Below are 22,666 nucleotides of genomic sequence, written 5' to 3'. Positions count from 1 at the left end.
AATTCCATTATCTCACAGTTAATGTCTAAATCTTCCTGGCTCTGACTTCTCTGTGGAACTTCTTTAATTAAGACAGAAAAAAAAAATAAGCTATCACTATTAAAAAATAACATTATATGTTTTCTATCTGGTCCAAAATATAAAGCTGTGTTCACTAATTATTTCTTTAAATATTATCTTTGTAAATATGTAGAAGGTCTTCCATAAAATACAAACTTCACAAACAGAATGTTGGATGTGATTAGGAACAGATGATAGAATAATTTTCTTGTTTCATTTGGGAAATGAAAGGTGACGGTAAAGGTATCATTTAGTATCTAGCAAGTACAGGAATCGTTGAATGAAGAACATTATGATAATGATGTGATTAAGTATTTGCATTTTTAAATCACACACGTGGTAGTTAACAGTGTTGACTCTGGAGTCAAATAGCCCCGGCTTGAATTTTGGATTTGGCAATTAACCAGTTCTAAGATCACAGGCAAGATACCCAGTCTTCCTGTCTTCTTCCTCATCTTCAAAATGGAATAACAGTGCTACGTATCTCATGGAGTCATTTGGAGATGAATGTTTATAAAATATTTTGTCTGTGTATTGCTGTATTGAGTGTTTGTTTGCTTTGTTTTTTCTAAAATACAAATGCTTTCTTTCATTTATTATTTCTGTATTTTAGTGAAAAAAGCAGATATGGTTAACATAGGAGCAACATTTGGCTTTGTAAAAGACTCGGGTTCGTAATTTATTTTAAAGAAGTCTTCAATACCTTAAGGCAAAAGTAAAATGCCATTCTAACATGCTATTTTACTATTTAATCTGTTAGAGTAGCATGGAGTCAACAAAAGAGAAAAGCAATAAAGTTTTGAGTTTACTTATTGATGTTAAGTTTAATTCTTGTCTGTAAATCTTTGGTTAGCATGTGCATTTCAGTGTAGCTGTGGCTTATTTTTTATTTCTTGAAAATATTGTCTGAAATCAGTTTCATGATTTTTTTTTGTATAATGTATTAAAACACAAAAAATATTTTTCTAAAATCAGGAGTTAATGTATAATTTTAACAGAAAAAAACTGTGGATAGCATTAGGTTAAAATGTGGTAGACTTGATGTTTAAACACAATCCAAGTCCAAATTCAGTGCGACACACAAATTCAATGCAAATTAGTGTGAAAAGTCTAGGAAACACCACATACCCAGGTAATAGGGTTTAGCAACAACACTAATGTAAAGACTCACTACATTCACACACATGTTGAATTTCTTTAATGTTCTTTCTAAAAGGGGATTTTATGGTTTTCGTAAAGAAATAGTCAAATGTATTTACATGATAGTATCGTTTACAGTAGTTTGTAAAACATAAGATTTCTTTTCAACTGCAGTAAGTTTAGCTTTTGTTAGATTTTATTCGATTTTATGTTAATAATTATTTACCACATTGAGATTCCAAATGTGAATTTTTCCTCTTTGATTTTTGTTTTTAGGATATATTTAAATTCTAATACTGACCACTTGTATAAGAGTAGACAGAGCCACAACTTTGGTGTAATTCTTTTTTGAGAGTTATCCTTAGCCAAGACACAAAAGCATGTCTATTTTTGGCTGTTTTATGTATAATTACATTCTTGATTGCTGCACACTGAATTTGTCTGACAAGTATGGTGAAAAACAACACACAAAAATGTGCCACATTATTTATGACAAAGCTTCTGCAATTCCTTAGGGCTGAATCTGAAACTGATTTCCTTAGTTCTCCTTTCTAGATGCTACTGTACTTTACTATACAGCAACCTCGAGATATTCTCTTGCCAATCAGACCACCTGGAATCAGATCAGCATCACTATATTGTGATATACAAATAATAGGTCATATTTTGGGACTTTACTGACCTTTTGTTATAATTTTATATTTAGTAGGATTTATGGCTAAAACTATTTCAAAAACTCAATGAAGCCTTTAAGACAAGTTTAGATTTCTGAGCTCTATAGAGATCCAAAGTACCACTGTTTATATAGGACTGTACTTGTCCTCTAAAAGGAGCATTACCCATTTTTATTTGGATTTCTACTTTGCTGACTATCATTGGATCAGCTACTGCCAGCAATGCACAATAAAGTTTCACACATTTTGTTGTCTCTTTTATAAATTTTGTTTCTGTATAGATGACCTTACCTTTCCTCTGCTTTTAAGTTCTATTATTAGTCAGCAGTACTTTATTATCTTTTCAAAGAAGAAACCATCTTATTTTGAGTTCTTGTTGGTACATAATTACTAGGTTGTTTTAGAATTATCTATTAATGTGTAGCTTTCTTATTAGACTACACATTTCTTGAGTGCAGAATTTTTATATTCTATTAATTTCGGTATTCTAGGAGTCACATCAATCACAATGTTTGGCACAATGTTTATAGTTAATAAAGATTACTAAATCCACGAATGAATGCTTTACCAAGAAATCGTTAAGGCTTTGTTAGAAGTATTAGGGAGAGTAAAGGGTTGAGAAAGCTGTAAGATTACATATGTTATTTTAGGTGTTTACTTAAGTTGATTATTCTCTGCTGAAGCAGAATAAATATTATGTGTCAATTATTGTGCTTAAGTAAGGGATATAGAGACATAGATAATTATAATAAAATAATTGTGTTATGTAATAAAGGCATAAAAATATTCAAGAGAGGGAATAATAACTAAATTCAGAGTAATAAAAATAAAAGGACATTTAAAGGTGAGAACACATATAAAAGTGAACTTTTACAATAAGCCCATCAGTTCTGAGAAATGTAATTTGGTTTGGGGGCATTTGGGAGGAGACCTGGGTAAGTGTATAAGAGCTCGTTTGTCTTTTATATTATACTAATGTTGTTGAACTTTATAGGCTATGAGAAGGCTCCTTAATTAGAAGAATTAAACAAGATATAAAAAAATGCTTTTGGTGGCAGTGAAGCAACTAGTCTAGAATTGGAAGACCTAATTAAAAAAAAAAAGGAAACATTAATGTTGAATATTGTTGCAAATAAAAAGTACTTAGAAACAAGGCCATGGCAGAATAAATGGAGAAATGGAATATTTTAAATATGGAATAGAACTGGTAGGTCTCAGAGACTGTTAGGACATGTGAGGTAATGGGAGGGAGGAACTTAATATTTTAGGCCTTTAGTACGTAGGTAATAAATAGGTCATGTTTATTTTTCACAAACACAAACTGTTTAAAATTTCACCTAAGTATAGAGGACTTTAACTCTCGTTTTTATGATTTATGAACTACGTGGACTATCCTGAGCCAAAGAATCATTTCACCGTCTTTTCTACACTTCTCAAGTTTTATAGTAAACACACTTTTCCTATGAAATTATTACCAGCTAAAAGAAATGTAATAAGAATATTGATAGATAATTTTTTATTATACTTTAAGTTATGGGGTACATGTCCAGACTGTGCAGGTTTGTTTCACAGGTATACATGTGCCATTGTGGTTTGCTGCACCTATCAACCCATCATCTGCATTAGGTATTTCTTTTAATGCTATGCCTCTCTCCATCTCCCATCCCCCGACAGGCCCCGGTATGTGATATTTCCCTTCTTGTGTCCAAGTTCTCATTGTTAAACTCCCACCTATGAGTGAGAACATGTGGTGTTCGGTTTTCTGTTCTCGCATCAGTTTGCTGAGAATGATGGTTTCCAGCTTTATCCATGTCCCTGCAAAGGACATGAACTCATCCTTTTTCATGGCTGCATAGTATTTTATGGTGTATATGGTGCCACATTTTCTTTATCCAGTGTATCACTGATGGTCATTTGGGTTGGTTCCAAGTCTTTGCTATTGTGAACAATGCCACAATAAACATATGTATGCATATGTCTTTATGGTAGAGTGATTTATAATCCTTTGAGTATGTATGCAATAATGAAATTGCTGGGTCCAATGATATTTCTAGTTCTAAATCCTTGAGGAATCATCACACTGTCTTCCCCAATGGTTTAAGTAATTTATATTCCAACTAACAGTGTAAAAGCATTCCTATTTCTCCATATCCTCTTCAGCATCTGCTGTTTCCTGTTGTTTTAGTTTACGCCATTCTAACCGGTATGAAATGGTATCTCATTGCGGTTTTGATTTTCATTTCTCTAATGACCAGTGATGATAAGCATTTTTTCATATGTCTGTTGGCTACATAAATGTCTTATTTTGACAAGTGTCTGTTCATATGCTTCACCCAATTTTGTTCAAGTTAAGTTTTTAAAACAATACTCTAAGTTCTGGGGTACATGTGCAGAATGTGCAGGTATACATGTGCCATGTGGTTTGCTGCACCTGCACCCATCAACCCTTCACCTACATTAGATATTTCTCCTAATGTTATCCTTATCCCCCTCCCCCTCCCCCAGACAGGCCCTGGGGTGTGATGTTCCCCTTCCTGTGTCCATGAGTTCTCATTGTTCAACTCCCACCTATGAGAACATGAGGTGTTTGGCTTTCTGTTCTTGTGTTAGTTTGCTGATAATGATGGTTTCCAGCTTCATCCATGTCCCTGCAAAGGACATGAACTCATCCTTTTTTATGGCTGTATAGCATTCCATGGTTTATATATGCCACAATTCCTTAACCAGTCTATCATTGACAGGCATTTGGATTGGTTCTAAGTCTTTGCTCTTGTGAACAGTGCTGCAATAAACAAACATGGGTATGTGTTTTTAAGTAAGTTTTTTAAAGAACTTGATCTTTTTAAAACATAAACTAGTCTATTTCTGTTTATAATTTGACTATATATAGTTCTTAGAGTAGTGGTAGTTATATAGTGTCAACTAAGTATTGTCTATTATTATAACTTAGTATTACTTGTTCTTTGCATAATTGTAAGAGCCTTTTAATTGATCTTTCTGTTTTGTCTCTTCATCTGTTAGTCTGTTCTCTAAGCAGTGAACCTAGAAAAGCAAGTCTATTTGTGTCAAGTAGCACCTGGTTAAAAAAACAAAGGAGTTATCAAGTGTGCCACATCTTTGCTCATAAAGTCCCAGAGCATTTTATTTCATTTGGAGTTAAATTACTTCAATTGTCTGCAGGATCTTATGTGGATCTTATGTGACCCATACCACACCTTTTACTTCTCCTCTCAGACTCTATCAGTGGCTTCTCCTTTGCTACCTGTCTATTTTGGTTCATGAAGTATCCCTCTCTTGAATATATTAACTAATCTCTTTCCTTGGTGCTGCTTGTGCTTTGGGGCCTGGGCATTCACTAGTCCTTCTGCCTGGAAGGCTCTCCCCTAGATATAGCTTTCTTTATTCCCTCAATTACACAAGGGTCTCTGTCTCAGTGTCTCTTAATCAGTGAAGCTTTCCATCATCCCAATTTATAATATATGATCCTACTTTCTGGCACTGCATATGTCGTTATGCAGTGTGCTATATTATTCAGTTGGTGATAGACAAATACTATCAGTATATTTTAATTAAGAACTTGTATGTATTTGCTGTGTGGCTGTTTAAAATAAGTAGGCATCAGACAATATTAGAGATGCTTCTACTTAAAAATAATTTGCAAAAAAATCTCAGAAACTAGTTTTATTGATCAATTATGTATTTTGTCTCATGACATGTTAAAATAAATAATTTCAGGTTAGAAATATTAGTAATACTTATTACCATTTTAAATATGGTTTTCTAGATGAATATTTTATACTTTCGCTTTATGTTAGGCTTCAACTTAAATTAAAGAAGATGTTTCCTTATTTGGGTTTTACCTGAACAAACTAGCATATTACATGTACTTTTAAAGCACTCTTTGAGCAACTGAATGAATTAATGATTAAATAGAATGACTGAAAACTTGCATAAATATAACAAAATCTGAGATATCCTTGGAGACATTTCTGAAGTCGACAAAATTTGTCATTAGGATGACTAAACATAATATTTCATTTATATCAGCGGAATTTTTATTAGTGGATGTGTGTTTTTGAGTCATTTTTGTGGTGTAATGTTGCTCATTTTTGTGGTGATAAGGAGACATTATAGATAAAAATTATTAACAGGTAGTTGGCAATGGGAATTTTAAATGTCAAAATATGGATCAAAAGAGATCCAGTTAAAACACTAAAAAGAATATTTAAAATGAGGTGTCCATAAAGAACTCTGAAAAGTTCAAACATTAACCTGATGATCTACAAGACCTATGTGCCTGTTCATGTAAGACCTGAAGAAAAAGCCCTGCTATTTCAAATACAATTGACTTTAACAATCTGCTTAGCAAGAAGTGAGAGCTAAGACAGTGTAAAGTGTGGAAGTGTTGAAAGTGTTTGCCAAGGCACACAGAAAGGCTCTTGAAATACTAATTGGTTCAATTAAATTCTGACATTTAAGGAAACCTCAGTCTAATTTACTGATCATTAACCTAACCAAACAGAGACCTCGCTGGCTACAGGCAGCAAAGACTACTGACTTACAAAATTACTTCTAGGAAATCACTAAAGGAGCAAGCACCAACAACTACAAAGAAAAATAACAGTAGGACTGGCTGAAGGGGAGGATAGTATATGATTTCAGGGTTGTTATTTAATATATTCAACTTTCAACAAAAATCTTTCAATATCATGAGACAGCAAAAAACAAAAAGAAAAGAAAAGAAAATTATGTGCTATGCAAAGCAGAAAGCAAAGCAAAACAGTTAAGAGGAGCTGCCCTTGAAGAAGCACAGACATTGGGCTTACCCAATGAAGATATTAAATCAACAATTATGGGTATGTTAAAAAAGACTAAAGAAAACATGACTAAATAACCATCAGCAAGTATGATAATGATGTCTTACCAAATTGAAAGTAGCAAGAACGGTATATACTACAAAAAATATGAAATAGTAGTACTGTGGTCGAATAGTATAACATGCAATGAAAAACTGACTAGTGAAGTTCAGCAAAGAATTTGAACTGACAAAATAAAGAATCAGTATACTTGAAAATAGATCAGTTGATATTATCTACTATGAGAAGAAGGGGAAAAAATTTTAAAAAGTTGACAGAGCCTCAGAGACCTGTGGGACACCATGAAACATTTCATAATAGGCCTAATAGGAGTCCTAGAAAGAGGGCAGAAAACATATTTAACAAAGTAATGACTGAACACTTCTCAAAGTTAGTGAACCATGTTAATCTACACATTCAAGACTCTCAACAACTTCAAATAGGATAAACTTGTAAAATCTACATCTAGATACATCATAATCAGATGTCAAAAAGGAAAGACAGTGAGAGAACTTTCAAAACTGCAAGAGTGAATTGACTGAACATACAAAGGATTCTCATTTAGATTAATAGCTGATTCCCTATCAGACACTGTGGAGGGCATGAAGCAGGAGGGTAACATATTCATAGTTCTGAGGGGAAGGGGAAAGACTTCTACCAAAAATTTTATAGCCAGCAAAACTCGCTTTTAAAGGCAAAGGAAACAGCCAGGTGCAGTGGCATGCTCTTATAGGCCCAACTACTTAGGAGGCTGAAGTCAGAAGATAGCTGGTGTTCAGGATTTTAATACCAGACTTAGGCAACATAATAAGATACAATCTCTTTAAAAAAAAAAGAAAAATTAAGACATTCCCATATTTAAAAGAATATTAACTAATAAAGCTCCCTTTCAAGAAATATAAAGAGTCTCTTAGATTGAAATGAAAGATTACTGAACAATAACTCAAAGAAAACTAGTACACTTATCTTTGAGAGGTAGAAATAAACAATTGTACTTCTTGTTTATAATATTTCTCTGTTTAGATTAAAAATAAAATTGCATACAACAATAATTATAAAACTATGTTGATGGGCTTATAGTATGTAAAGATGTAATTCATGCAACAATAATAGCTACAAGGCAGTAGGAGGGATTAGAGCTACATAAAAACACATTTTTGTGTAAGATTAAGAAGAAATTAGTATTAATTTGAAAAAGGTTGTAATAAATTAATTATAATTCTGAGAGTAACCACTAACAAAACCTGGAAGGCTATAGTAAAAACATAAGCGAAATAAAATTTTGAACTAATAAATATCTATTCCACTCAAAAAAAGTCAGGAATGGAGGAATAATGTAATATTAATTAAAAAGGCATAAAACTTAGAAAACAAATAGCAAAATAATAAATGAAAACAACTCAAATTTCCACAAACTGATAAATAGATAATAGGGGGCATGCCCATAAAAGGGAATGTTACTTGAAAAGAGAAATGAGATAGTAATACATGGTACACCGTGGATAAATCTTGAAGACATTATGATAAATGAAAGAAGGCAATATAAAAAGGCCACATGTTGTATGGTTGCATTTATATAAAATGCCCAATTTTTGCTGGGGGCTGGGAAAAGGGAAAGATTGAGAGTGACTGCCATTGGTTACAGGGTTTCTTTTAGGCATTATAAAATTTTTCTGCAATTAGATAGTAGTGATGGTTGGACAACACTGTGACTGTACCAAGCACACTGTATTGTAAGGTTTAAAAGAATGGATTTTATATGTGAATTAATAAAATCTATTATGATTGATTTTATATGTGAACAGTGTGACCAGCTCAATAAAGATGTTATTTTTAAAAAAGAGAAATGTAAGATTAGAAATATATATTGTGAGCCATAAAAATAAATCCTGATTCTAAGGGTGGGAATGAACACTTTTTTTAGATGGAAGAAAGAATGACACAAATAAAAATAAGCACCACATCACAGGTAGTAACCAATTATTTAATTAAAAAATTGCCTGCTAGGATTAAATAGCTTAATTCTAATTAAATAACTTATACTTAATTCCAATTAAATAACTATTAAATAAGTTATTCCTTTCTTGGCACTTCTCAAACTATTTGGTTATGTCTTTTCAACTCATAAATTGTATTCCACCATTTACTATAGTTTTAAATATTCTTAGCCACTAGTTTTCACTCTCCAAAGTGCAAAGATTACATCAAATATGTGTTTCTATATTCACAGGTTTTGTGTATGATACTTTCTCAATAAATATTTGTTAATAAATAAATGAATCTTGTGGTATAAATGTGGAATGAATTATTTCCTCATTCTTTATTTTTTAAAGATTTTTGTAATTGAATTTTCATCTTTTTATCAAGTTCTAAATAATCCTGTTAATAAGATGCAGAGAAAGCTGGAATGACTGTTAAATTATTGAATATGGAATCAGGAGTTTTATAAATCAGACTTACGTGCTCAAATTTACAGAGACATGAATGTTCAAGTTAAATGGGTAGCAGCCCGGATACTCCTTTAGGCCTGAGTATAATTATGAGTTAATATGGTCATGACACACACATTTATATTAAATTAGTTTCATGATGAAATCAGGTCCACGTGGAAGTAGTCACATTACTTCAAGAGCAGAATATTTGGATTTTTCTCTTGTTTGCACAGTTTCCAAGAGCTCTTGAAATTAAAACTCTTTAGGTTATTGTATAATTAAATATTACTAATGTTTTGATTTTATTTAAATCATAGAGAGTTTTTGATAGGTGATGTTTAATATATGCTTAGGAACTCATTTTTTCTTATAAATGCATCAAACTCATGGTTTTTTAATTTTTAATTTGGATTTTTCTGGTGTCTTTATTTCTCATTCATCTTTGTAGGCAGGGATTTATTTGGATACTGAATTTTCTAACAGAACATAATACTTAGATCATATATTTACACTAAAAATTTCATATTAATTTCCCAACAATAATTCCTTTTAAGCTTATTGAGTTTTTTAGTTATTTAATATTATAATTACCTTACTGTCTTTATATATGTACAATTATTAAAATGTGTTGACTTTTAAAATTAGCTTTTTGTTCACATTTTATTTGTTCTTTGCCATGCAGTATAAGCTATCAATGAAGTAAAATTGAGTTTTAACAAATGAATGAATGTAGTATAGATTTCCTGAGCTAGAAGATAACATAGAATAACAGCTTAATATTTACAGCTGATTTGTAAAATAAGTGTTCCTCTTTCAGTCCTATAAGAGTGTTCTTAACACTGAAATATAAGTAAGTGATTTTTTTCTTCTTCAAATATTTAAAAATAAAGGACACACTGTCTTGACTACATCTCACTCTGTTATATGTGTACTTTAATATCCTGATGAATCTCTGTCTGTTGTTTTTTTTGTTCCAGGGGGACATCCAGCAGTTTTTGATCACAGGCGACCCCAAGGCAGCATATGACTACTGTGAGCATTATAGTCCAGACTGTGACTCTTCAGCACCCAAGGCTGCTCAGGCTCAGGAACCTCAGATAGATGAGGTAAGGAGCACAAGATCAGAACAGGTCTTTGAATTTCAATGATATGGACAGCACTGGAGTTTTTGAACTTACACTTATTTATTCCATTTTAATTGAACTGGGCCTTGTATTTTAGCTGTGTTGTAATATTTCCAGGAAAAGTGACTTGAATATATTTGTTACTTGTTTTCTTGCTGTGTAAGCATTTTATTACATAAATTCATTAGAAATAGTGAGACTTCACTGGTAAACAGTGTATATGCACATACTCTATTTTTGAGGGGGTGAGAAAAAGGTAATTTCTAACCATTATGTTTTGACCCTTAGCATTTAAATAATTAACACAGCCTCAAGATACAATAGCATATTTTCTGGTGTACGTGTCATCTCCCTGGGCCTTTGGCAATTAATGCAAATGAGGAAGTGCCATTAGAACTACCTTAAAGTTTTCAGGCTGGGTTAAATAGAGGGTTTTTATAAAAAGTTCCTCAAGGAAAATTTAAATGCATGTGAACCGGAAAAAATTTAAGCCTCAGTTGAGAGCAAAACGGTACTTTTGGATTTTTTCCTCACGTCTTAGAGTGTTCAAAAGGAAATAGATATTTGAAAACATCAAGAATATTCTAAAAATGGATCAAATAATGTTTTTCTTCCCTGTTAAATATACTATTGGTGCCACCATTTGAGTTTTACTATTTATAATGGTTCAAAATCTTTTATATTATTGTTAGGTCTGCATGTGAATTCAGGCTGGATTTTACACTTCAAATGCTAGAAATATGTTTTTGACACTACTTAACTTTTTAAGGTGTAATAGTGAATTCTGTTGCACTAATCTTTTCCATAACTTAGTGTTAGTTTTTCTTTCTAAAAAACAGGGTGAGATTTTGAGAAGCCAATAGGAAGGCAAATATGAGAGTGTAAAGAGAAATTACTGAGATATTTTATCTGCCTGTTTCACGGTTCTCAAGTACTTCATTCTTTTTATTCTCTCATCATTCACTAAATATGTTTTCCATGAATTCTGAGAGGATAGTAAAATAATTATCAGGCTTAGTGTTTTTATATCTGAGAGGTTATATGATGACTTAATATTAAAATTTATAGCATTTACTATACATTTTCAAGATTGATGAGATCTGTTTTGCTCCTTTATGAAGAAAGACAAAGCTTCTTTTTAGCAACAGATATGGCTCTGATTTTGGGGAGAAGGGAGGTTTGCATTTTTAATATATCACTTTGAGGTGTTTTGTTTCCATGTTGTAATGCTATTATGTCAGGTAAGCTGTTATTTTGTCAAGGTGTAATTTGTATCCATCTTCTTAAGTTCATTTAAAAGTGAACTTACCTTTTACCATTGTAGTTGTTGACATATGTATTCAACATCCTGTTGAGATGTCAAACTTGGTTTTACTAGAAGCATTTGATGAGAAAAACAGCACGTTGTTATAGTAGAAACTGAATGACAATCTGGTTGGGTAATGCAATAACAGATAACATTTTTACCTTTTATTATATTGAATAAGTCATAATGAAAAGTTTTTTTTCTTTAAGGAAGAATTAGTTTTCACCGTTTTCTCTAACTCTAAATTATGTTGGTCTTTCAATAAGATAAACATTTATAGCCCTATCAAAAAACTGCTTAATCAAATTAGGAGTAGTCCTTATATGAATTTTGAACTGTATCCATTAATATGTCATTATATGATAAAATACATATTAATAATTAATCTTTGGGTGTCATACTTATTAATAGTGCAAAGTTAGTTGCCAATGAATAAAGAATGTAAAGTGCAATATCGAGTATCAACCATACGTGTTGTACTTTATATTAATTGTTCACTAATAAACTTGTGGCATTGCATGTTTATTATTCTTATTTAGATCAATAAATATGTCCATTTCTTTTATAGATAAATCAAAGCCTTTTCCATCTTATAATTTTGTCTATTTAATACCCTCTAAATAACATATCCTAATCCATTTTTAAGATTCATATTATTATATGCATGGCACAACTTTACAACCATCACCACAGACTAAGAGATGTATAATGTAGACAGATTCTAATTTAATGATGATATCATCACATTTTAATTCTATTTGAACCTAAACAATGCCATTTAAATAGATGACTACCTAATATTAAAATTACGGTGATTTTGGGATTTTATTATCAAGTTAAATTATCTTCCTATCTCGTAAGAAATTAGATGTTAAATCTATATGATTCCTTTTGATATTCTTTCTTAAAAAAGGGTGAAAACAGAAAATGAAGTGACAGAAAGTCAGTCTTTTATAAAGGAATTTAAAAAACAATTAACTTTCCACAATGTATTATCTTTTCACTTAATATGTATTATACTTTCTAGTTCTCCTTAGATGCACAGGTTTTTACTGATGTCACCAGTTTTCTTACAAATTAACCAAGAACAGACTTTATGACGTTTCTGGAAGATCCTTTCTCCTCACATACTCTAATTTCTACTAGAATACCGACAAAGTTGAAATTATTCTATTACTCATGTTGCATATATTTGTCTGATTGATTACAACTAGTTCTTTCTTCTCTACTTGTCTCAAGCCATCCTTAGAATTCCATAGTGAGAAGACAGAATTATCTCCAAAAATAGGTTGTAAGGCTTTATGTAGCAATATATGTATTGCAATATATACTCATCAATGTCCTGAGTATATTAATGACCAACACACGGAGGAAGCACTAGCAGATAAAGGAGAACCAGAAATGATTTTTTTTTTTTTGACTCCTGAATAAGCTCTAAAAGAAAGATGTGCTAGCTGGGCGCAGTGGCTTGCACCTATAATTTCAGAACTTTGGCAGGTTGAGGCAGGAGAATCACCTGAAGTCAGGAGTTCAAGAGCAGCCTGGCCAACTTGGTGAAACCCTGTCACTACTAAAAATATTTTTAAAAATTATCCAGGCATGATGGTGGGCACCTGTAATTTCAGCTACTTGGGAGGCTGAGGCAAGAGAATTGCTTGAAGTCAGGAGGACGAGGTTGCAGTGAGCTGAGATCATGACACTTGCACTCTGTACTGGGTGACAGAGAGAGACTCCATCTCAAAAAAAAAAAAAAAAAAAAAAGAAAGAAAGAAAGAAAAACAAAACAAAAACAAAAAGATGTGCTTTAGTGTCTAAGACAGTTAACATGTTATTTACTCCATTATTGTATAGTCATGTTGTTTCTTCCATTTTTTCATAACCAGTCTGGTTAGTCAACATTTGGACAGTTTAAATAAAGGACAGAATTATGAAAGTTAGAAGATAATTTGTCTTGAAAGAGAAAAACATGATATTAGGTTAATGGACTACTTTGGTACAGGTCTATATATATCCTTCAATAGCAGATTTCAATTAAAATGCATTTAAGTTGTCCATGTTTAAAATTGGCCCTTTATCCCTTTACTTGTTGTTTTTGCAATTGATAGCTCCTCTATAAGTTACTAGAGCTTGTTGTTAGAAGGCACAGTGATCACAATATTCTAAAGCATTTGTGGTCAACAGTTATTTTGGTGGCAGATTAAAAGGGATTAGTTAAAATGCCAAGAGAGATCCAGTTGAGACATAATTAGAATTGTATCAAATACAGTACTTAAGGAATTATGTATAGATTTCCCCTGGCAAATATATATTATGTGTGTGTATATATATGTTTGCCCTAGGCAATTATATATAGATTGCCCCAGCATATTATATATATGCTATGTATAAATATATTTAAATATATAATATGTAAATATTATATATATTTTTAGAATTTTAACTTGTTGAGTTTACTGCTTAATTTTTATACTACATATGATTTAGTGTATTTAGTTATTTTTATTAAAGACAGAATTTAACTTAAATTTTATTTAATAATATCTATATTCTTGATTGAAAAATAAAATTTTAATAAATATATTTAACTTTGGAGTTGAGCACATTACTTTGCTCATTATTTAATATGTATGACTGTCTTTTATATACCTCTGTTAAGAAACATATCTCTGCTTAATTAAAATCTTTTAAAACAGAAGAATTTAGTGTAAAATACCATGTTCCAATGTGAATTCATTTTGAGTTTTAAAGATATCTAAGTGTTATGCCTTTTTTCAATAGAGAAAAAGGTAGTAATTTCAAGTATTAAAATTATATATTAATTATGAGCATACCTAACTTTGAATCTTTTAATGGCTCACCAATGTTTTGTGCTGTTTTTCATCTTAAGTCTAAAGAAAATTAGGGATTTCTTAATAAATTTTAGATTTTATTTTCCCATTGGTTAGAGTATTTCAAATAGAATATATACTTATTTCATGTTCTTTGTATCATTTTTCCCTCCTCCCCTCTTTCCCATCTCTGAATTGGTATGAAAATCCTTTTATACATAGAAAGACTACTCTCCCCATTTTTATTTTTAGATGTGTAGATTAATTAAAATTTCCCATTAAAATTACTATAGACATCTTATGGAGAAACATTGCATAGCAATTTTTATAAGTCAAAATTAATGGATATTTGACATCTATGCCCAAGCACATAATTACTGGGTTTGAATTAACATTCCCTAATTAAGAGTTTGAATTATTTTCCAAATTTTTAGTTTTCTTGTGATACTAACTACTATCCTGCTCATAGGAAATGTGCTTTGTCTCTCCTATGTTATTATACTCTGTATAAGACAGTATAATACTTCCATGTAATACAAAAATAACTTATGAATAACATTAATTTCTTGTCTCTTAACATTTACTCTATGTAAAAGTTAAGATGGTTCTCACTTTGTAAGTAGTATTTTGCCACTAACACAATTGCTTGATATTTTTTCCTTTGCAATGTAGTATGCACCAGAGGATATAATCGAATATGACTATGAGTATGGGGAAGCAGAATATAAAGAGGCTGAAAGTGTAACAGAGGGACCCACTGTAACTGAGGAGACAATAGCACAGACGGAGGTAAAAACAAAGCAGTGCCTGTATATGTGGTGTCCTGCTGTTCATCATCCTGTGGTTCCTTATGTTGACTGTTCCTCAAACTCACCATAAAGCTTTCATTCATCTTATTCCTCGGAGCCAATAACTGTGATTTTTATTTGACAGTAGCCGTTTTGAAGAATGATACCCATTTGACTTTTGCTTAGCTTTCCTTTCATCTATGCTCTATATTTCCCTTCTCATTTATTTGTGTTTTCCATTCCATCTTTCACCACAATTTACAGAAAAAGAAATCCAATTTCAAAAAGAAGATGAGGACAGTGGCTAACTCAAAGGAAAAGTCCAAAAAGTTTACACCCCCCAAATCTGAAAAATTTTCATCCAAGAAGAAGAAAAGTTATCACGCATCAGCAAAAGCCAAACTAGGGGTAAAGGTAGCAAAGAAAAAGCAATCAAGATCTATCCTAGATAAGCTGGAAGATCTCTGATGATGAGTCATAGTCTTAACCCAACTAGATAAATACTCACTTGGCTAATACTATAACCCAATTAAATCATGATTCCCATACATTTGGGGTTACTGTACATGTTCGCTAATTCTCTTCTGAATTTACCATTAGGCAAATATCGTTGATGATTTTCAAGAATACAATTATGGAACATTGGAAAGTTACCAGACAGAAGCTCCTAGGCGTGTATCTGGGACAAATGAGGTAATACAAATAGGTAGTATTCAATCACATTCCCACTTTTTAAGTGTGTAATTTATTTTGATATTCTTCACTCTGGAAGAATCTATAATTTCTCAAAACTCTGATGTTTTTATTCTTTTACTAAAGTAGGTGAAACAATAGCATTGGTTCACTATTAATAAAAGCAGTTCATCCAAATTCAATGTCAATTCAGGTTTTGCATGACTCTTTGCTTCATGCAGATGCTATATTGATCAAACTGAATTGGCTGCTATCATTTTCTTAATTGCTCCTAGAATTGAGCAAGCTTTTCAACATGTTGTGACTAAGGGTATTCACAACATGATTCTTCCGTGAGAAGAATCCTCTAAAGTGAAAATTGTATCATTAAAGGATACAATTAGAATTTTACTCCATCTGGTGAATAATCACCCATTTTTATGACAGCAAGCATTTTGAGAAAACGTAGTCTTCATGGACTTAAATCACTATTTACACTTTCAAACCTGTTAGGATGTGATATTAATTTTTACTAAACTAATATATCTTAATGTTTCCATTATTTTCTATGAAAATATTTAAGTGCATGTAGGTAAAAGTTAATCTTCCTGAATTTCATATTGCACATGCATTCTGATCATGGAGAATACAACATACAATTCAGTTTAACTTTGTTAAATATCTGGCATACATTTTGGCATAATTTTATCAGAAAATGACTATAAGAAATGCAATTTAGCTGTAAGAAAATGTATGGAGCATATCTCTAGGGGAGACAAATAGACTCAGTAGTCTTTTGTATATAAACACAAAATTGAGAATAATAATTTAGAGTGAGAATGGATGTTAAGTTTCTTTTAGTTCAAATTAATAATTTTCAAAAGGTATTTTCACTCAAAATGTTTATTTTCCTAACCAAATTCATCTAAGCTTTTTAGTTCAGAGCTTTGATTATAGCAATATTCTCACCCTAGATGGTATGGCATCTCTGTAGACAGCATATACTCCTTATCTAATAATTCAAAAAATTATGGTTATTGGACATTCAATTTTGTGAAAAAGTGCTAATTATTTAAACACATATTTTCATTCACATGATCGTGTAATACTATTATGTAATATTACTCTATCATCTAGATTTACTATGTAATAGAAAATTAGTTACTTAAAAATGAAATTTACACATTGGCAAGATAAGTCTGGGCAATACAACAAGATCCTGTCTTTATAAATAAATAAATCAATGAATTAGCTGGGCATGGTGGTGCATGCCTGTCTCCCAGCTGCACAGGAGGATGAGGCAGGAGGATCGTGTAAGCCCAGGAGTCCCAGGCTGCAGTGAGCTATGATTGTACCACTGGACTTCAGCCTGCGTGACAGAGTGACACCTTATTTCAAAAATAAAAAGTAACAAGATAAATTATCTAATTAGAACCTCATCATGATCATAATAAAACCAAATATTCACATGATAAATAGTATTCAGGTTGATTCTACTAGTAAGGAGTTATGAGAAAAACATGGCATAACTTTTTATCTATGTCTTTGAGTATTTTTGACATAATTCTTACTTTTAAGTATTAAAATTTACTCCTTACTCTTGAGAATTGTACAGTGACATTTTATATTTTATTGTATTAAATGTTAATGGCTATCGTTTATTTTATTTGCTTTAAATAACTCCTTGGTGTAATACTACTTCCCTGCAGATGAAATAATCTGCATAATAATTGCAATGATGCATCTCCATTTATATTGACATTGTTATATTATTATTTTATTTATTGGATGAGACTCAAATTTACATGCTTATAATTGTAGCCAATGTATTTAATAATTATGTTCAGCAGGATTTAAAATTAGCCAAAGCTTTAACTCCATAAATATTTTATTGTTCAAATCTTAAACTATGAAGTAAATATGAAATTGACTAACATGTTTTTTCCAATGGAACAAGCAAATACACATGTTGACTCCATGTGAATATTTGCAGTTTATTGGGGAAAGTGCTTTGAAAGCAATATCTCTTTGTACATACCAATGTACAAATATATTTCTTTCAATGACACTGAAGGGCTACTTTCCAGGCATTTAGAGTTGCTTGAGTAGTAATAAAATCGCATCCCATCACAGGCCGTCAAAATGTACTTTAAATGCTTACCTTGCTTTACTAACAATAAACTTCATGTTCTCCAATTCCTTGCAATTTAAATTAATAGCCAAATCCAGTTGAAGAAATATTTACTGAAGAATATCTAACGGGAGAGGATTATGATTCCCAGAGGAAAAATTCTGAGGATACACTATATGAAAACAAAGAAATAGACGGCAGGGACTCTGATCTTCTGGTAGATGGAGATTTAGGCGAATACGATTTTTATGAGTATAAAGAATATGAAGATAAACCAACAAGCCCCCCTAATGAAGAATTTGGTCCAGGTGTACCAGCAAACACTGATATTACAGAAACAAGTGTAAGTTGATATTATGCTCTGTGTCATTGTATGTCTTATTTATGGGAAATTTTTATGTTCATGTCCATCTCAATGTTTTTTCAGGTTTAAAATGCAGGTTGAGTTTCTATGTAAATTATGAATGCTTATTACTACTAGGATGCCTTATTAGATTCTCTCACATGGGAATCTTTGGCAGTTGTATCTTTGGCCATGCTATTGGATTCTTTATTTGAAAGTAAAATCTTGAATAGAATTGCATCAGAAATTTGTCACTGATAAGATTAAAACATAGTTGTTATTATTCCATGTTGCAAGTCTAATTTCTGATTTTTAGACTATTTCATTAAATTTAATTTGGTGAGATTTCTTAATGCCTGGGAATAATAACTGACATCTATAGATGTCTTTAGTTCAATTGCATTTTAAAAGTATTAATGTTTATTATGCCTCTCTTTTAATTTTTGTACTGTTTAAGCCTTCAATAGGATTTTATATTTAAATATTTTAATAGGTTGTTTAGATTGCTAAATTCTCTTTTTAAAAATTGAAGTGGCTGAATGGGTGCAATGGTGGCTCACACCTATAATCCTAGCATTTTGGGAGGCTGAGGCAGGTGGATTGCCTGAACTTAGGAGTTTGAAACCAGCCTGGGCAACATGGTGAAACCCTGTCTCTACTAAAGATACAAAAAAATTAGCAGGTGTGGTGGTAGGCACCTGTAGGCCCAGCTACTCAGGAGGCTGAGGTAGGAGAATTGTTTGAACCCAGGAGCTGGGGGTTGCAGCGAACCAAGATCGTGCCATTACACTCCAGCCTGGGTGACAGGGCAAGACTCTGTGTCCTAAATAAATAAAATTGAAATGGCCTTATTACAGACATTTAGGCTGTTTTGAATTTTTCATTCAACAGATCAATGGCCATGGTGCATATGGAGAGAAAGGACAGAAAGGAGAACCAGCAGTGGTTGAGCCTGTAAGTACCCCTGTGAATGCACTTTAAAGGTTGGTATAATTGCTTATGAGCCACCATTATGTTAAATTTTTATGTATGTTCATGTATTACCAATGATAATCTTGATGTCCAGATGTTTACAATTCACTACAAATAAGTAAGTTAGTAAGGTCTTATCTAGAAAGGAGTATTTTCATAAAACAAAACATTATAGAGCTGCAGAATTTCAGAATTTGAAAGTAGCTGAAATATGTCTTGTCTAATTCTCTCATTTTAAAACTAAGGAGCCTGTGATTTAAAGGATTTAAGTAATTTTCCTGAGGTTCCAAATGTTTGATTAATGAGATATAATAGGACTTTTAGCTTTCTTACTTTCCAATCCAATAATATTTTTCTCTAATCTCTATGACTTCACATTATTTGAAATATATTATATGGCATACATATTAATTTGTTACATATCCAAATTGTGTCACATTATAACATAAAAATTAATTTTTTACTTCCTTTTCATCTATGGAAGAATCTCTAATTCACTCCAAATTGTTTCTTTAAAATTTATATTAACATTATCATTGCTCATAATACTGATAAGAAACATATTCTTACCTGGAAGAAATTTCACTATTGGTTCCTGCTAATAAGCAACTTGGAAAAACTAATGTATTAGAACTGAGCGTAGAACAAAATGAACACCATTTCAGAAATTGGAAGGACATAAAAATTTCCAAAAAAAGAGAGAGAAATTATAAGGAATAAAACAATGCAGTTTTAAGGACCTTGTTGGGCATCTACTCATTACACCAAAATCATGCAACATGCTCACAAAAAACTTTAAAATTATATTTTTCAGACTGAATCAGTTCTTATAAAAATTTTTAACCCACTTTTAAAATGGCATTACAGCTTTTCAGCAGTCCAAAGCTGGAGTGGAATTAGAAACATTTTAGAGCTGAGTTCTTATCCTGAATAGCTCTTTATTCCTTTGCTTATAAAGAGCTTATCTCATATTTATCCATATTGCTTTTGCCTGGATATTTTTGTAACTTCCCTGAATTAAAGTGCTTATGTGTAATTTCCATTCATTCATTCACGCAGCAAATATTTACTAAGAACTTGGTAGAATGTTTTGTTTGTTCCATTCTTGAGAGCACTTAGCATATTCTCCTTTGTAATATTATTCATCTAAATCTCTATTTCCACTCCACTTAATTCACACATTCTCTGACAACACAGCCTATATCTTCTACTCTTTTGAATTTCTTTCCTTCCCTGTGAAAAAATGTTTGTAATTAATTTAAATGGTAGAAATAGATAATTCACTATTTAATATGCAATGATATAGTGTTCTTTTATATTCATGTAATTTAGAGGTTGGGGATTACATTTCCATGGTAGAGATGTTCTCTTTTCTTATTATAGGGTATGCTTGTGGAAGGACCACCAGGGCCAGCAGGACCTGCAGTATGTAAATGTTTTAAGATTATTTTTGTCTTTTTAAAGTAATCATATATAAGATTTCTATTAATCACTGAATGAGAACACTTTAGACTAATTAGGATATTGAATTATAGAAAAATATTTGCTCAGAGGAGCTGGTGGCTTTGAACTACCTTCTGATTTGTCTATCCAAGTAATATTCTTTAAATTTTGTTTTAAATATTTTGATGCTTAGATATCTCTGCCTCTTCTAAACTCATTTTCATCTTTCTACTGAAATATATGAATGTAAAGAAAAGCCATACTTATATTCATTGCAGAGGTATAATTATATCTCAGCAAATGGAATTGAGAATTCTAGGTAGACTGTAGCTGCCTTATCTATACCTCTGTGTGAAGTAATTATCAGATTACTTTGTGGTTTCCTGTTAAGTCTGATGTTACTCAGTGTGTTTATTCTCAAGTGATTGTACTGATCAGACCTTGTAATAAATCCTCTTTTGTGGAATTAATTAAATTCTTGTCATCTGAAATAATATATGATATTGATGCATTTAAATGCTTTTACCTATTTAAATAATTTCACCCATAAAAAAATATAAATGCCTCTAACCTGAGGGATTTCTACATTTTTAATTTGGCTATCACATTTTTGAGATCTAATTTTATGAGTGTTCCAATTCTTCAGTTAGAACTGGGACCAAATACTTTACATTGGCATATTCTCCTTTCCTGTTTTTCCTTGGAATATTTGCCTCTGCCTTTAGAGCAGCTGAGCTAGCTACAGATTGGTTTCTATATGTCGTCTTTTCATAGGAAGATAAGTAGGACAACTGTTTAGAAGACTAGTGTAAATTTATAAAATATAAATGAACTCTTTGATAGGTCTTGGGTGAATTTGTCTGAATATTAATGAGATTGGGAATCTGATTCATATTTGATGTGTTTCTGTATAGGGTATTATGGGCCCTCCAGGTCTACAAGGCCCCACTGGACCCCCTGGTGACCCTGGTGATAGGGTAAGTGAACGGATATCACATCTCATTACAAATGCATGTCATGCAGACTAAAATAATTAAAATATATTCTACAAGTTTAACATGTTATTCTTCCTGTGTGTGGGAGGGGTAAAGGCAGCATGAATTCAGTGCTGCACAGCATTTTAGTTAGCTTTTTAAATATTATTTTTAAGTGAGGTTAAAAATTGTGCATTTATCTATGACATAATTAATAAGCAAACTTTTATTTTCAGCCAATATTTATATTGATATGACCTCATCACATTAGGGGTTCTGGTCTCCAAATTTGAATTCCAGACATATTTTCCAGGTATTCCCATTCATACTTAGTTGGATGCTGACATAATGAGTTAATAAAACTAAGTTCTACTTTGAAGATCAAGCCCTGGGTTACATGATGAAATAACTTCATTTGTATTAAGTCTTTCCAAACTTTTCATTAAAATCCCATTCCCTTTTTTCCCCTACATCCTTGAGTAGTCAATAACTTTGTACTTTCTTTTCTTTTGTTCTTTAAAAGTGGAGTATCAGAGCTGAGCACGGTGGCTCATGCCTGTAATCCCAGAACTTTGGGAGGTGGAGGCGGGTGGATCACGAGGCCAGGAGTTAAAGACTAGCCTGGCCAAAATTGTGAAACCCTGTCTCTACTAAAAACTTCAAAAATTATCTGGGCAAGGTGGCAGGCGCCTGTAATCCCAGCTATTTGGGAGGCTGAGGCAGGAGAATTGCTTGAGCCTGGGAGGCAGAGATTGCAGTGAGCTGAGATTGCGCCACTGAAGTCCAGCTCTGGGCGACGGAGGGAGACTCCATCTCAAAAAAAAAAAAAAAAAAAAAAAAAAAAGATCGGAGATGCAAATAACTTATACTTTTTATGTAATTACAATTCAAAGAATGTAAAAACTTTTTAATTTAAATTTAAG

The 22,666-nt window shown here is 31.9% G+C and overlaps 1 protein-coding gene across 3 annotated transcripts in view; it reads left to right on the top strand.

Moving 5' to 3' along the window:
- The window catches only part of COL11A1 (collagen type XI alpha 1 chain), a 213,456-nt gene that overhangs the window by 55,616 nt on the left and 135,174 nt on the right, over positions 1–22,666 (top strand). Inside the window, exons 5-11 of one of the 3 annotated variants that reach the window (XM_032262929.1) lie at positions 10,140–10,268; positions 15,093–15,209; positions 15,809–15,901; positions 18,100–18,354; positions 19,246–19,308; positions 20,710–20,751; positions 21,684–21,746. In XM_032262929.1, coding sequence (XP_032118820.1) covers positions 10,140–10,268; positions 15,093–15,209; positions 15,809–15,901; positions 18,100–18,354; positions 19,246–19,308; positions 20,710–20,751; positions 21,684–21,746 — 762 coding nt within the window. Of the gene's footprint in view, positions 1–10,139; positions 10,269–15,092; positions 15,210–15,472; positions 15,623–15,808; positions 15,902–18,099; positions 18,355–19,245; positions 19,309–20,709; positions 20,752–21,683; positions 21,747–22,666 lie in introns of all 3 variants that reach the window. The other 2 variants (XM_032262931.1, XM_032262930.1) reach the window with 2 other exon arrangements.

The sequence above is a fragment of the Sapajus apella genome, unplaced genomic scaffold, assembly GCF_009761245.1.
Source record: "Sapajus apella isolate SASKATOON/1434 unplaced genomic scaffold, GSC_monkey_1.0 scaffold133, whole genome shotgun sequence".
Taxonomy (NCBI): Eukaryota; Metazoa; Chordata; class Mammalia; order Primates; family Cebidae; genus Sapajus; species Sapajus apella.
This window is presented reverse-complemented; position numbering and strand designations above follow the sequence as displayed.